This window comes from Sciurus vulgaris (assembly GCF_902686455.1).
Source record: "Sciurus vulgaris genome assembly, chromosome: 4".
Lineage (NCBI taxonomy): Eukaryota > Metazoa > Chordata > Mammalia > Rodentia > Sciuridae > Sciurus > Sciurus vulgaris.
The window spans coordinates 9,433,730-9,450,249 of NC_136464.1; the positions used below are offsets into that span (position 1 = coordinate 9,433,730).

A 16,520-nucleotide genomic window follows, 5' to 3' on the forward strand; every position below is an offset into this window, starting at 1 on the left:
TGCACAACCACAGAAACGAAAAGATGCACCCCATTTGTGTACAAGGAATCAAAATGCAGTCTGTAAAAATAAAAAAATTTAAAAAAGGAAAAACAAATAAATGTGCAATTAAAACTCCTATGCCAAATCATAATTATAGTCAGAGAACTTCCCCAAACACCAGGAAGAAATAAGTCAGACGCGACTTTCCCAGAACCCACTGGGGAGCAACTGAAAGGAGTGGTTTTTGTTACAAATCAAACAAAGCCCTCCACGTCCACTAGACATGATTTCTAAGGAAGTTCAAAGCCCACAGGCCGCCATGCGTCTCTGCCCGCAGCGCTCCCAGGAGAGTCTACTCCAGGGACACAGGCTCACGGGTACACATCTAATTTATACCAGGCAGACACTGATCCTTTCCAGGGAGGCCAGAGTGGCCCTTCTCCTCGCTGCACCACTGTACCTCTGCTCGGGCGACCTGGAGCGCAGAGTCCAGGTCCGGCTGCTGGAACAGGAGGCCTGCCTGCTTCTCCACCTCCGAGGTCCCGATGCGGGAGTACAAGGCTGTTTTGGAGATGGAGACATCTGGTGGGTGAGCAGCTTCTCTCTGTGGGATGGTTTTACATTTGAAAACAAAACAAAATGAAAAACAAAAACCCAGTTAACATTCACCATAGGACAAGGAAAACCCATCCATCCTCTCTCAGTTGCATGGTTTTGAAACAAAGAACATCGAAAGTATGAGAAAATGCGAAGACTCATGAACGGGGAGACACCAGGCATCACTGAGGGAAAGCCATCACTTTGGACCTGTGCAGCCAAAGGGGCTGATAATGGCAGGAGCGCTGGCAACCTAACACTGGGAGTGGAGTGTGTCTGGTGCCAGCTTATCACTGCCATTTATCAGACGCCAAGCCACGTTAGGCACAGTGCAGGAGACTTCCAGCAGGCTCCACTTTCAAAATAAAATTTTGCCCGTGAGTGATACAGAAATCTAATCTACATTCTCCTGGTTTTGAATAACCACAGAGTGGATCGTTTTTGGAAGACTAGCCACATCTGAATTTGGGGGCATCTGTTTAGTTCCGTTTCAAAGGATGTGATTCACGCATTTGAGGCTGTGGTCAACCATGCTCACTTCAACCAGCTAGACTTTCTGGATGGAAGATGTATGTTGGGGTTACGTTAAGTCTGTCGCATCAGCAGGAAAACAGACGACTGTGGCCATCCCATTTGCTCGTCAGACCCACCATGAATGGTATGACCCCCGACCCCACCCAAATGACACTGGCTTGAGGCTTTCTACCCTTCTCAGGGGAGGTTAGGAGCAAGCGGGCCTCGGTTATTCTGCCCTTGGCACACAGTGCTTGGCAACCTGCAGCACAGGTGAAATGCAGGGTTAGCACACGGTCAACCAGCATGGCCAGGCTCGTCAGCCTACTTCTACCACCACAAGAACACAAGCCAGCCGCACTCTCAGTCCTATCCATTAACCTCCTGGCGCTATCATGGCTGCCAAGGGCACCTCGACCCTAGTTCCAAGTCCAGTGTGAGGTCAAGGTGGTTGAGTGGGTGGAGTGGGGCTGTGTCTTCCCCAGGAAATTATGAGACTGAACTGGACGGTGAACAGAGGTCCGAGGTGTAGGAGGAAGACAGATTTGGGGAAAGAAGGGCAAGGACTGTAAAGGGCAGCAGATAAGATAAAAGAGCCAGGGTCTCAGGAAGGGGTGGACCTGCAGGCACTTGAGCAGAGTGTCGCTAATCACAGAACAACCATGCTGACCCTACTACAGCACCAGGGCAGAGGACCTTGGGAGGAGAGACAGCTCAGAAAGCTCAGGCGGAGCTTAATGGATAGGACTGGAGATGACTGGTGAGGGCCAGTTAGTTGTCCACATGCAGGGGAGCCCGGGAGTTCAGGTTGCGCTGGACAAGAACACCTGTCGCCTGGATCTCACTGCCTCTGCCTGGCGTGGAGCCCTCGGGCCGACCCTGAGGTGAGGGGCACGCGATCGGCTGGTCAGAGCAGAAGCACATGGCCCCAGGCCCAGCAGACCCCTGAAACTCGCCGGCATGCCACGATCTGCTCAGCCTCTGGTCCTCAAGATGACACCCGACCAGAAGCGGGTGCTCAGCCGCTGGCGGCCAGTGGGCTGAGCGCCTGGGAGGAAGTGTGGCTTCACCTGCCAGGTGGCACCTGCCACATGCCTCCCTGCTGCTGGAAAATGGTTTGCACAGCTCCATCTGCCACAGGGAGGCGGCCCCAGGCTCAGTACTCACACTCGAAAGTTCATAAACACAAAATTCTGAAGAGAACTTAAAAAGGAAAAAAAAATGTTCTTATTGTTTTTAAGTTTTTGTGTGTGTGTGCTTTTGATTCACTGATGGTGGGTTTGCTAGGATTTGAACCCGTGGCTCTGGGTGTACCAGGCAAGTACTCTCCCACTGAGTTCACCCCAGCCCTCCTATCACTTTTAAAATATTGGAACAATAATATTTCAGAACGAAAAGGACATTAGAACTACCGCACTGAGCCTGCTCCTTCTGGGGATGAAAAAAATGAGGATCTGAGAGACTCGGTTTAAAAGCTTCCCCAAATGACATTCAGCTCTGACCCCAAATACACTGGCTTCCTGAAATGCAGGAGAAAATGACTTAATGAAAGCTAACTTTATTACACTGGGAAGAAGCTGAATAGGACCAGTGAAGGAATTAATGATCTCTAAGCTGCCAAAGTCCTTTGTAAAACAAGGAGCGGAATAAAAAATACATAAAACACTGAAGCTGTTTAAGTGAATGCAGGGATACTGACCTAGGGGTGAGTCCCTGTGACCTTCATGATGGCCACCTGGTGCTCTCAATAAAGGAACAGCAGACTTCAGGACCCATCTGAATCACTGCCCTCCCCGAGTGTCTGTCTGTAAATGAAACTCATCTTACACACCCCGGCTTTTCCTTACAACTAAGAATTGTTTGCAACTGAAATTCAAAGGTTTGTCTCTCACTGATATTTTAAGATTGGATATTTTTAGATTCAGTTTTGCTTCTCTCACATCATTTCCCACTTGCTACTTTAGAGAGGATAAAGCCACTAGAAATCACAAACTGAGATGTGAAACGGCCAAGACCCAGAAGGCAGGGCCTTCAAAACCAACTCCAACCGTCAGTCCACTCAAGTCCAGGGACCTGTGTGACCCCCAGGCCACTGTCTCCTGCTACAGACCTGCAGGCCTCCTGCCAGGGTCCTTCAGGCCTCGTGGCTGGGGGTGGGGTCCTGCCACCTACCCAGGCTCTGGTCTCCCTACTGTCAGTTCCCTGTTGCCAGGCCTCAGGGCTGGGACTCTAGCAGGATCCCTGTCCCCAGTACACTCAGAGGCTGACTATGGGAGGAGTAGGCAGGATGGATACAAAGCTCGGAGAGCTGTGGTAAAGAGGGCATGCAGGGGTGAGGACCAGGAGCCAAGATAAGCCAGGGCCCACTGCACACTGAGCTAAGGCTGTGGAGTATGCCCAAGCTTGGGGTTCTGGGGTGTCTGGAGCCCTCAGGCAGGAGAGTGCCCTCGGCTGGGAGCTGTCCCATCCAAATCTGACAACAGGAGTTCCTAAGCCCCAGAGAGGCACACATAAGGGAGACGTCATCCCCACACCTTTGTCCCCCTCCACAGAAGGCACATCAGGCACCAAGTGGCCACGCCCGCCACCAGTCAAGACTCAGCCTCCCAACCCTTACTACACCAGCTCTGGGCAGCGCCTGCAAGTTCTCAAAACTGGCCCAAGCTGAAGCCCACGAGCTGGTCCTCTCGGCACTCCTCCTCAGACCACTCTCAAGGCTCTGGGGACATTTCCCTCCTCAGGCCCCTGCCAAATCATGGTGGGCAGAGAGGCTGTGCATGTCCCTCACAGCATAAGAGAAAACAGACCCCGTCCCAGGCTGCCCACGGCCCAATTCCTGCTCAGCTCACTTGAAGTCCAGGCACCTGTTGGCATAGGCCATGACTCTTGGGGCCCTCAGACATGACGTGACATCAACATGCCAATTCCCCTCCATGGGAGCCACTGCTGGGACCAACTCCCATCCCAAAGCTCACCATTCGTGACCTTGTTCCTGTACTACCAGAAGCATCCTGCAGTTTTTATTGTGGGTCCCCCTCACTGAAAGGGTTGAATAGCTCTGGGGATCACAGTCAGAATGTCACACAAATGAATTAAATCAATGTGCCCTTGCCTTGCACCCCTTGGAAAGCCACTAAGACAGGACGTGGCAGTTCCCCTCAATCTAGCCTGTGCTAAGCTTGGGGCTGCTGCACCACGGATCCAGCAACCTGGATCAGCTTCACATCTGGGGACAAACTGAACTCAGTTCCCCAGAAGCGTGTGTGAGGAAATAGTAACGGGGCTACAGCCGACACCCCAGCTCCCGGGAACTCTTCCTCATTCGTAATGTTCTCTAACCAGAGAGTCCCCTGCTGTAGTTCCTCAAAGGGGCGACTCTGCTCCATCAGTCTGAAGAGAAACATCAGCTGAAGCTGCTCTGAGGGACAACCTGAAGCCCTTCCCACTTCCTGCTGAAAATTGTCCCCTCAATACGATGGCCTTCGTTCCAAGGGAATTCATTTTTGTGTTAGCCACAGCTCAAGACCATGCTGCAAAAACTCAGGGCCACACTGCCTGCAGCTGAAGGACAGGGGCAGAAAGAAGAGCAAACCGGACACACAGCTGCTGTTTTTCTGTCTACATGCCAGTAGCTTCCAATGCTGCCGGGGGAAGAAGAAACCCCAGGGAGGTTCTGCTGGAGTCACTGGGTCACCCAGAGAGACTGTCTGCTGTCTGTGGGCCACAGACCCCAGATGACGCCTTGACCCAAAGCAATACAAGTTACCCCAGTAGAGAAAAGTGTTCCTTACAGTCAAGACAGTTCTACCTGGAGGGGATGTTCCATTTAACATGTGCTTCTGAAACACTTCAGGTGGTGGCTCAGGCTGCCTCTCTGACCCATGCTCAGTGGATCCATGTGACGTTATTTTCTAAATCAAAATCAGGACACATGGTCTGAGAACAGGCTGTGCCTGGTGGAAGTTGACTGCGATCTGCCTGTTGCCCAGAACTGCCTCCTGTATGCTGAGGAAGGAGGCAGGGGACCCACAACGCTCCAGACCGACCTGAGCTACCAAGAGGGACGGGCTTGGGTCTGCCCCAGCGTCCCCCTGAGAGGAATCCACCAGTTAAGCCCTTCTGATAGGACACCAAGAAAGAAACCGAGTGGAGGAAAATATCCCTCGCCGTTAACGCTTTCTACAACTCCGACTTCCGTGGAAATTCAACCTTCGTTTTTGGTTTGGCAGTAAGAACAAAAACATCACTGATTTCTTTTTACATTCTTGTCTCTGCCCTGTGTCCCAGTGTTCCCAGTCTGGACACCCACCATGTGACTACCTCTCTCTGAGAGGGGTTTTCCTCTTGGCTGCAGCCAGAGAGACACACAGGTGGGGCCTTGGGGATCAGCACAGCTGCTGGATTCCAGCACCATCATGTGGCTCGGTTTGCCCATTTGTAAAATGAGACCTGCACCTGCTTCCCTAGGAGATGCTGGAAACGTCTACCAGGTAAGAGGCAAAAGTGGGTACTAGCCCACAACAGTCCCTTCCTTTTACTGTACACCTATTATGTGCCAGGCAGGGGCTGCTCCCCACGCGCCATCTGGAGCCCTCACTGCAACCAGCACGCTTGCCGTGATGAGCCTCAATGCACAGGTAGAAAAAATGAGGCCCAGAGAGGTTCATGAACTCACTCAAAGCCACAGAATAAAATTGGGGTCCAGCTGTAGCATCACATACCAAGTTCACTGGGCTGAGGGACCACAGCTAGATGGCAGCCTGCCTATCATCAGCACCAACTCCTCATCATTCAGAAAACTCACCCCAAACCTGGAAGCCAGGCAGAAAGATATCCACATGACCCGTCAACGTGACACTCAAGTCCTGGGTGCTGGCAAATTCTGTCCCAAGGCCAAATGGCTGGCTGCCCCTTATTACAATTTAAAAACAAACAACAACAACATGTTCCTTGGGTGAGGGCCAGGCCAGTTCTGCACCGGCACCTAGAGGCAGCGGCCAGCCGCAGGGACAGAGGCCAGGCCGTACCCTGCAAATCTGAAGTCTTTCTACCTGCCCTTTGCGGAGTGGACTACCATCGACCCCTCATCTAGAACCTGGCCCAGCGGCTCCACGCAGGCCATTTCCACTTCCTGCGTACTGCTGATTCTCAGTAAAGTCCCACGTGAACTTGTCGAAAACAGAAAAGCTGCAAATGAGTTTTATTCCATAGAGAGGCACATGTTATCTGCAGGAAGGGAAAAAAAAAAAAAAAATGACAACCTCCAAAGTGGTGATTTTCTCATCCTGCCCAGGATCAGCCGGTTTCTATCAACTCTGCCACCTTCTTCCAGGCTTCCTCATGCCCCGCCCCCATGCCCTGCACTGGCTTCTCCGATTCTCCTCCGCCTAGCCAGCACCACCATCTGCCGGTGGGCGCACTCTTGAGTTAAACAGACCTCAGGCATGTGCTCAGCGTGTGTTTATGCAAGAGTCACACTTTCAGCTTTTTGGAAATCACACTTGGCCAGGCACCCACAACGCCTGGCTGAGCGACGGTTAGCAAAGCAGCCGCTGGCCCACGTGGCACACAGCATTCTCAGAGGGCAGCACACTGCAGCCGCAAACTGGTACCTTGGCATCCTGGCGGCTGCGGGAAGCCAGAGCAATCTGCCTGGCCAGCTTCAGGGCTTCTATCCGCATGATGGCAAATTCTAACTCCTCCTGCCCAAGGGGTGGGGGATGAGCAGACCGCGGGGGAGATGCATCAAGACAGATGTAATGTTTTCCGCACCCAAGAAATGAATGTACCATGTGAATGCATCATGACAGGTACTCGGGAGAGACACACGCTTGGCTTTCTCACAATAGGCACCTCAGCAGATCATGAAACGATGTTTAATTTCCTTTTTTTAAAATTGCCCTTTTAAGCCTCTACAGGGAAGCTATGCGAACATGAAGTGATTTTTGAAATGGATCCAATTTTTTACTGTACTATAGTCTTTGATTTTTCCTTTTTTTTAAAAAGTGAACTTGGCCAACACTTTCCATGAATGAATGTGCATCTCTCAAATGACTGTGAGCCATCTCTCCAGGTTTCCTTTCAAAGTTCTAGTCTAGGGATATCGAATTAAGTTGTCAAATTTAAAATACAGAGTAGATAATCGTTTTTTGTTCCAGATGCTAGACTGAGTCCAGATGTTATCTCAACAGGATTCTGAGATTGCCTAGCACATATAAACAACCAGGCTTGGTGGTGACCTCATACCTTTGGTTCAGTGAATGAATCACAGAAACAGCTGTTGGGGTTATTGATACAACTGAAAAATGACCATTTCGGCCCAGTTTCCAAACTGAAATGGAAATCGTTCCTTCAATATGTAATTGCATAATTTTATATAATTTTGGCATACTGGATAAAGCACACCACATATCAGTGCTTGAGGGGAAAGACATTTCATCTGGAACATTCTCAGCAGCTCCTCAGTATGTCCTGCCTCAGTCCAGCTGGGACTTGGGGTTCATTCTCTACTGAGGTTTTGACAAACTCCCAAAAGGTCACACATTGGCTACAAACCTGAAGTTTCTGAGCAAATACTGGGGGGTTCTTTTCTGCTAAGTCGGGTTCCAGATAGTCAAGCGCACCACAGAGAGAGGCGGGGTGGGCCAGCCTACTGAGAAGGGCATCAGCAGAGGCAAAGGCACCCTCAGGAGCTGTCTGAGCACCGGCAGAGAGGACACGGAGGGAAAAAGGAGGAGAACACGGTGACATTGATGCCAGGCAAGGACCATACATCCGCTTGCTGGACATTTCTGCCTTCAGGCTAAAGGAAGCATCCAGAGCTGCCAGTGCTCGCCCACATGCTGCCAGTGGACGTCTGGAGACCGGCAGGCCCACCCCCTCCCCAAAAGCACAGCCCTCCCCACCCTCACTCCCTGGTCAGAGGCTGGAGCCAAGTTACCATTTGCTTCTTTACTTGGAAATCTCAGTGGGGGGAGGCAGAAGCTAGCTGATGGGTTTTCAAAACCTAACATGACTCGTCAAGGAAACAGCTCCAAGCGTAAATACCAAAGGAAATAAGGTTTTGGTAAAGGCGATTTTCTAAACAATGGAAAGATGATTTCAAAAGAAAACAAGTGCCTTCTGGTAGATCAGAAAGACTTCGAAATCAGAAGCCAACTTTGCAGAAGGTGCTCTGTGGACAAGTCCTCCACAGCATTTATTTGCGAGGCTGATTCACATCTAGACCTCGTTTTGCCCATTATTGTTTCCGGTATTCCACCAGCCTCCAACTGCCACATATGTTCGAACGTGGTAGATGCTCAATAAATGTTTGCTGCGTGGGATAAATGAAGTCTCCTAATGCAGACCAAAAATACTACACACCAGTGGCTCCAAACCCACTGAGCGATTGCTAGGAGGGAACTACAGGCAATGAAATAAATTTGCCCAGAAGAATGGTCCACTTAAGATGCGTGGAGACCCTCACCCGTGCATCACATACTCAAGGGAAACACAGGCCCCGGGGGCTACCAACTGGAGAAATCTCCCATCACTGGGACCCAGGAAAACCACTTGAGCTCCAAGAGGAGGGTGCCCCTGCTCTGTCACCAAGGTGGAGAGGCACAGTGCTGGCCAGACGTGGCTCCAAAGCACAGTACAGTTCCAAGGGGAGAAAAATGGAAAACAAATAAGCCTGGGGGCAATTAAAGCACCAAGGTGACAGCTGCAGGGCTGCCCTGGTAGGAGAGGAGTCTTTGCCTCAGGGCGGTGCTGTGGGGTCCCCCAGGAGGGCTCCTGTGGTCTGGGGTCAGGGCAGGGCCACAGCAGGTGCCAGGTGAGTCTGATGGCACCAGCAGGCCCTGGCCCCAACCCCAGCGATCTCTGGCTCCTCCGACTCTACTTACTATTTCAATCGCCTCTGAAGAGGTGCCCAGAGCCATGGCCTCCAGTTCTTTCTGGGAGGACTTCTCTGGCACCTGTAAATGTGGCTCTTGGCTGGAGGCCAGCCCTCGTGAAACAGGACGCTGGATTTTTGCTGCAGCATTGACAAGAGCTTCGGTTTCCTCAAAACTTGACCTGTGGGAGCAAAGGCCATCTTTAGAGTCTTCTCCTTAGAAATCCCACTGAGGTCAGCCAGGAGGCCCTGAACCAGGCAGCATCCCAAGGGGTCTTGGATCTCCAGGGCTGTGTCCCCAGTAGAACATGGGCACGTCTCCAGTGGCCCTGTGGCCTCTAGGCTGGGCAGCCACACCCACCCCAGGAGCAGCTGACGAGGAAGGGACAGGCCAGATGCCACTGGGGACAAAGCTCTGGAGTCAAGCAGAGGCCTGCTGCTCGGCTGTGCACTCTGGGGGGGTGACGACACCACATCCTGCTTCCTCTCCTATAAGACAGAGATGATGCACCTCTGCTGTGTGTGCCTATCACTGCAGCAGCGTGATCACCATCTCACCTCCCAGCAGAATCTGGTCTGCAGCGCCCTCAGTAAGCCTGAGAGGCCAAATGAGAGCAGGTAGACAGGGAGGGGCCTGTCGGAGTCCTAAAAGCAATGCCTACACCTCCCCCATCAGGACGTGAGCCTGACAAATGCAAACGCCAACATCCATGTCAGCATATGTGTATCCAGCACGTCACGTGTGCCAGACACCCTGGCAAGAGCTTTCCATACAGCGTTGACCCGGAAGCCGGGCACTCCCTGCCCCTCGCACAGCTGAGGGAGGCGCTGGGCCCTCTTGAATCTTCCTAAATCCCACGTGGCCAGTTTATTACACTGCACTCAAGGAAACTGAGGCACAGGTGGGCCAAGGGAGTCACGTCGGGGCACACTGCCCACATAGGGTGGAAGCAGGACCCAGATTCTGAACGACGTGCCGCGCTGTCCCCCGTGGGACCAATGACAAAGCTGCGTGTAGATTGGGCGATGGTGGGGCTCACGCAGTCAGCTGCTGACGGATTTCACCTTAGTCAAAGGGCCCCAGTCGTGAGACCAACATGTGTGCTGTGTGAACAGAGACTGAAACGTGGGCTGCCCCTGACGTCAGGACCACAGGGTGAGGGTGCTGGGCTTCAGGTCTGGGGGCAACTAACTAACTGTGAGGCAGAAGTCGTACCCTGAACACGGCGTCGGGGACTCTGACATCCGGGTGGGAGACTTGACGGGGCTCTCCTGAGAGGTGTCGAACATAAGGTACAGGGCTTGCTTCTCCGGGGCATCATCGACCTGCTGCAGGGACAGAGTCACAGGTCAGCATGGGGAGATGGACACCAGAGCACTCCTTCATAGAGGGCAAAGGACTCTGCGAAAAGTGTTCACTTGACTCAAGCAACCAGGAAGAGAAGCAAGAGCTGGCCAGGAGAAGGACAGGGAGGAAAAGAGGGGCGTGGGAGGAAAAGAGGGGCGTGGGAGGAAAAGAGGGGTGTGGGACTGGTGCAGGTGGGGACGTGTGCGAAGGGAGGAGGATCTGGATGGTCCTGCTGGGCCACACCGTGTTCAACTCATTCATATTTACTGACCACCCTCAGACTGGCCACTGAGGGTAAACAGAGGGGTAAGATCCCAGCCTAGCGCTGATCGCAGCTGCATGCAGGAGACCAGCAGTGATCCAGTGTGACAAGCCCTGCCATCGAGGAACCGAAAAGAGACAGAGGAACAGGTTCAATGTGAAAGGAGGGGGCTCCTCTCGGGACAGGGATGAAAAGGGCATGAACAGAGAGCATGGCACAGGCTGAGGCCCAGAATCCTGTGTCCAAGCACATTCGGGGCCTGCAGAGGGGCGTGGCTGGACAGGTACAAGAGGGAGTACAGTGTGGAACTAAGGGGGAGGATCTGAGTGGCTGGGGACCATATCAGAATCCCCAGGCCTTGAATGTTATGCCCAGAAATGGGGACTTGCCTCTCTTAGTGATGGGGAAACTCTACATCTGCCCTTCTGGGGATCTCCAAAGAAGTCCTTGCAATGGCCACTGGGCATGCACCATCACATCACAAAAACCTCTGGTGGTTCCACGATTCCTAGCAGGGCACGTTCCTCATGAAATCCATCCTCAAAGTCTGCCATGCACACGTCAGTAGGTGGTGTACAAGAAGGACCTTGTGGTTTGGTCCCATTAAATCAACAACATCAACACACGGGACTGTTCCACTTCAGTGGTGAAGAGTCTCCCCCTCCGTATTTATGCATGTGCTATCAACTATCAGGGACACAGCTGTGGCCTCAGGGGGAAGCAGACACTCTCTGAGCAATGCATCAAGAGATAACAACAAAGCCCATGATGCACTATCCTGGAGCTGGGATTCCGGTCTGTGACCGGGACGTTTCCTGCCTGACCTTCCGGTTTGCTGCAGTTTAGAAGCAGCAACCCCAGTATCTGTGAATGACGCATGGGAAGAAAAGATAAGAGCAACATGTCCAGGGTCATTCAGTGTTGCAACAAGCCCTCCCATGCATCCCTGGGTCTCTGAGGACATTGCTGGACAACAGCACAGAAAGAGGTCACGGCCAGGATAGAACACCCAGGCAACAGTACTTAAGCTGGGGAAGACAGCTGCCAATCATTACCCATTAAAGTGAAAATGGGGTGGGGGGCTCAGAACCACTTAAAGTGAAAAGGGGGTTACTTACAATTGTCCCTCAATATCCACTGGGAATTGGTTCTAAGAGCCCCCTGGACACCTAAGTCTTTTATATAAAATGGCATGATATTTGCATAGTCACTACATAGTCCCGTATATTTTAAATCAGTCCTAGATTACTTATAATACCTAATATGAAGGGAATGCTATGTAAAAAACTTATTATACTGTATTATTTAAGGAATAATGAAAAGAAAATTAGTCTAAATATGAGTTCAGAACATATGCGTTGTTTTTTTTCTTTCTTTGATGGTGCTGGGGGTGAACCAAGGGCCTCATGCATGCCAGGCAAGTGCTCTACCACTGAGCTACATCCCCAGCCCACTTTTTTTAAAGAACATTTTTGACCTACAGCTGATTGAATCAGCAGACATGGACCTACAGATAGGGAGGGCCAACTGCAATTTGTAGAAAAGAGCTTAGGGCACTTTTAAAACAACCTTCTATCCCACCCACTTTGAAAGAAATTTTGACCAGCTCTTTCTGGGTCTAGGGAAGTAACTGCAGGAAAACTCATCAGTTTCTCCCGAAAAAATACCAAATGACGAGGACTCAAGTACAAATCTCAAACTCCCAGGCCCCCTTCACCAGCACCCAGGATGCTGTGACACACAGGCCCCACACGGGCTCTGAGCTGGAGATGTCCGCACAGGAGAGGTCTCCGCACGCTCAGAACAAGTGGAAGCATAGGAAGAACTTACAGGTAAGGAGGAGCCGAGTTTTTCCATATATTCAATTTCATAGGAGTTTCTGTAATCCAACTCTGCAAAGAAACACAAGGGGAGATCATCAGTGCTTCAGACACAGCTGGAAAGAACCAGCCTAGCCAGGGTGGGGCACGGAACAAGGCTCTGCTTTTGGCAAGGCCCACTGACCAGGGACTTGTGATACACAACAGGGAGGCGCAGCCCAGATGCTGGCAGAGTTGGTGAACTTCTTGCTCGCAGGGACTTCTGCCATTAGGGAATCTGAGGGAGCCCCCAAGGAACGGAAATAGTGAGACCAGGCACAGGCCGGGCTTGGGCAGACCTGAACACTGTGCTGAGATAGCATGTGCATCTTGGGTGACAGCTTTCTCTCTAACTCTCACGTGCAGCACACGTAATGACATCTTGGAGCTGGTCCTATACCTGTCCTCTGTGGACTCAACCCCAGCTCCACTCCAGAGCAAAGGAAGGACAGGAATCATTGTTCCTCCTGTGCTGCTCATAAGAGAAGCTTCGCAAATCACTTGAATGTTCCCAGGTGTCTACAGGGCAGATCCAAACCAGATTTTCCAATACAAAGACTACTAGAGCCCAATTAGGCAGAGAAGTGACTTATTTCAACTTGGTGGCTTTGGGCTGCAAAGAAAATTCCCGACAATTACTGGAGACTAGAAACTCCACAGCCTGCCTGAGGCACCTCACGGAAACTCAGTTCTGCTGCTTAACTAAACTCCCTGTCCAGCACCCACCAGGGCATGGCAGGTATGGTAGTAGATGCACCTGAAGGGCACTCTGTTCTTGCAGAAGCCATAATATGGAGCTACCAGATACTGCTTTACTTGAAAAGAAAATCACGATGTGACAACTGACCTCACTATATTAAGCACTAGTGGAATTCGTGAAGCTTAAGGCCTGGTGGAGCTGGATCTAGAATGTTCTCCAAAGGCTCACAGGTCGAAGGCTTGGTTCCCAATGCAGAGGTTATCAAGAGGCTGGGCTCTGGGAGATGACTAGATCACATGAGGGCTCTGACCCTATCAGGGATTAATAATCTGAATGGACTACTGGGTGGTCCACGGGGCAGGTGGGGTGTCGCTGGAAGTAGGTCACTAGGGTGTACCCACGAGGACTACCTCTGTCCAGGGCCTCTTCTTCCTCTCCCCCTTTCTCTGCTTCCTGGCTGCCATGAGTTAGGCAGCTTTCTTCCTCCGTGGCCTTCCGCCACAGTGTTCTGCCTCAACTCAGGCCAGAACAACGAGCCGACGGACCATGGACTGGAAGCTGGCGCCATGAGCCCAAAGAAAGTCTCCTCCTTTAAGTCGTTGAGCCAGGTATCTCGGTCAGTGATGAAAAGCTGACTAACTCGAGGCCTCAATTTTTATTTTTATGTTTTAGATAAAAGTAAATGTAAGTAGCAGTTCTGGTGTGAAGCTCCTTTACTTTTGCGTGTGGCCAAAGGCGCCACGGAAACAATGATTCTTCAGTATGTGCTTTAAGGTGGGATCATCCTGGGAGACTTCTTAAAACCTACAGGCATGTGTGGTTTGGGCTGAACCAACTCAAGAACCTCAGCCTGCGGACACCACCACCAGAATCCCTTGATTGCTGGGTGGAGCTTCCCTCTAGCGGGCACACCTGCTCATGGGTGATGCTGGTTTTGCAGATGCATGATTAGAAAGACTCTTCACCTCCTGAAAGTGTACCCTGGAGATGTGCAGAGACTAGAGCACAAACCAGTGGTCGGTTGGAAAGCAACCCCGACTGCTGTGAATTTGCCCCAACCTGGAAGTATTAGTTTATGAAGGCTCAACACCTGAGAAGCAGGTGGGGACACAAGAGGATTCCCAGGGCTTCTGCCAGGTGTATGGTTTTCTAGGCATGAGATCCCAGAATACCATTTTATTGTCTTATTATGGCTGGTTAGAGCTGGGGAGATAATATTGAGTCAGCTGCTCCTTCCAAGCTTATCATTAGTGTCCCCTAAGCATTATACAGCCCTGTTTTATTTAACAGCCGTGAGGCTCTCAACAAGCAAGGGATACCATGAGCCTGTGGACTCCGACAAGTGCCCACACCTGGTCACCAACTCTCCTCGGGGCATCCCACCTGGATGCGCAGCTCACTCCCTGGCCCCCGAGGCTGGGTGCATTCGGGGTCACCAGGCTCACTTACCTGCCTCCCCTCCATCTGTCAAGTGTCCCCAATTCGTCCCTTCAGAGACAGTGCCTGACAGTACAGGGTGATGTCAGTATTCTGAGGACTCATCTTACTGAGATTGGCTTTAGAAATCTCGCTCATCTGCTTTAAATTCTAATCCTCACGGGGAGGAGAGGGGGTGAGGCCCTGTCCAACTGCAGCCCCTTTCTGCACCAGGCCACATGCAGACGGCAGGCCAGGAGGGGCTACTCCAGTGCATCATCTTAGCTCCTGGAAAGCCCAGCCGCTGAGGCACAGGCCACATCTGGCTGGAGGCCCACAGGCGTTTCTGAAGGGCCTCTCGTGTCCAAGGACTGCTCTTGGCAGTCACTGCACACTGGGACGCGGCACACAGACAGGACCTGACTGCTGGTTTTTCTCTGACTCCAAATGCTGAAGCTTCACTGGGAGACTGGGAAGACCCCTGGGCAGCAGGACCGAGGAAGTCAATTTACCGGCTTGCTCCACACCTGTCCACTCGAGTCTCAGACGGAGCTCGAAGTGCCACACTGTGCTGGCTAAGATGAAACGTGTGAGAGAAAAGCCCTACAACAGGTAACAGGCGGAAGGGATTGCGATCTGATGTATTACTGCTCATTGCCAGTATTTTCTGGAACTTTGAATACAAATGATACTATGTTCAGGGAAGAAGAAAATGGCCCTTCAGAGAGGGAAGAGGTGGCTGCTCCCAATTTCCTCACCATCTCTCTTCTCACCGTCAGTCACAATAGACTATTGGTATCCACCAATAAATAAAATCAGATTAGAGCCAGGTGCGGTGGCACACACCTGTGACAGCAGTAGCCCAGGAGGCAGAGGATGCCTTCCCTCTGCTGGATGTGGAAAGAGGGGCCCATACAGCTGTGCAAAGGGGGCAGGGAAACTGGGTGACCACCAAAGGACCACATGGACTTGTGAAAGTGTACACGACAGTTCCACCCTAGTGTCCTAGGACTAAAAGGAGATGAGGCCCAGAGGCTGGGTAGCCCAATGACAGAAATCCTTGAGCTTGCCCTCCCTGGGGCCTGCATGGATTAGGTCTGCTCCCATAGCAGTGTGCTTGAAAAGACTGTGCAAGAAAGGCCTTCATTAAACAAGGCCCAACACTTGTAACTGTCAATCCAAGTCATTAATCAGTGGGAGGTTATCAGAGTCGCCACAGTGAGGTGATGTTTTACAGCTCACACGTGGTATGGCAGGCACCCAGCCATTGCTCTAAACTAGTATCCACAAGACCCTGAAGCTTTTCACCACTGCTCTAGTGCACCCGGGTGGGAACACAGTTAGTCCACACCCTCCTTCTACAGGGAAGGCAGGAAGCATGGTCCATGTCGCATCAGCAGCATGGCAGGAAGTCAGGCAGACCTGGTTCTCCCTGCAACAGCCCTGAGATAACAGGCAAGTCCCTTAACAGTGCCAGGTCTCTTTCCTCGTTCTTAAAGTGGGGAACTGTGGAAATTCTCCTGGGTAGGGAGGAGGAAATGAAATTGCATATGCAAAAGACTCAGCATGGTACAGGCCGAGCCAGTGACAGTCCCTGCTACTGTACTATAGAACTAGTACAGAATCACACAGAGTACTAAAGGATTAGGACTTGAATATGTGTTCCAACGGTGATTGTTATTTCTAACCCAACCCTTCACTTTCCTGTGCTTGGCATCTTCTGTTTAAGAAAGTCTCTGATCACAGCTGCAACCCTGCGTGGCTTCATTCAGCAGCCGGTATGAGTCTGGGACTGCTGAACTTGATCTTATTAAAGTAACTGGAGGGCAGATCCTGTAAGAGGCTCTGCATCCATTTTCCACACCCAGATGCAGAGGGAGCCAGGGCAGGTTCCAGAGGAGGATGCAGGGCAGCCTCTCCTGAAACTGCCCCTGTAGAGTCTTTACATTGGTGATGAGTTTTCAATC

General features: G+C 51.5%; 1 protein-coding gene across 1 annotated transcript in view; it reads right to left on the bottom strand.

Moving 5' to 3' along the window:
• LOC306660336 (transforming acidic coiled-coil-containing protein 2-like) overlaps nt 1–16,520 on the bottom strand; it is a 46,062-nt gene that overhangs the window by 11,706 nt on the left and 17,836 nt on the right. The window contains 6 exon segments of the mRNA XM_079138452.1: nt 443–586; nt 6,705–6,794; nt 7,648–7,788; nt 8,979–9,150; nt 10,185–10,297; nt 12,409–12,470. Coding sequence (XP_078994578.1) covers nt 443–586; nt 6,705–6,794; nt 7,648–7,788; nt 8,979–9,150; nt 10,185–10,297; nt 12,409–12,470 — 722 coding nt within the window.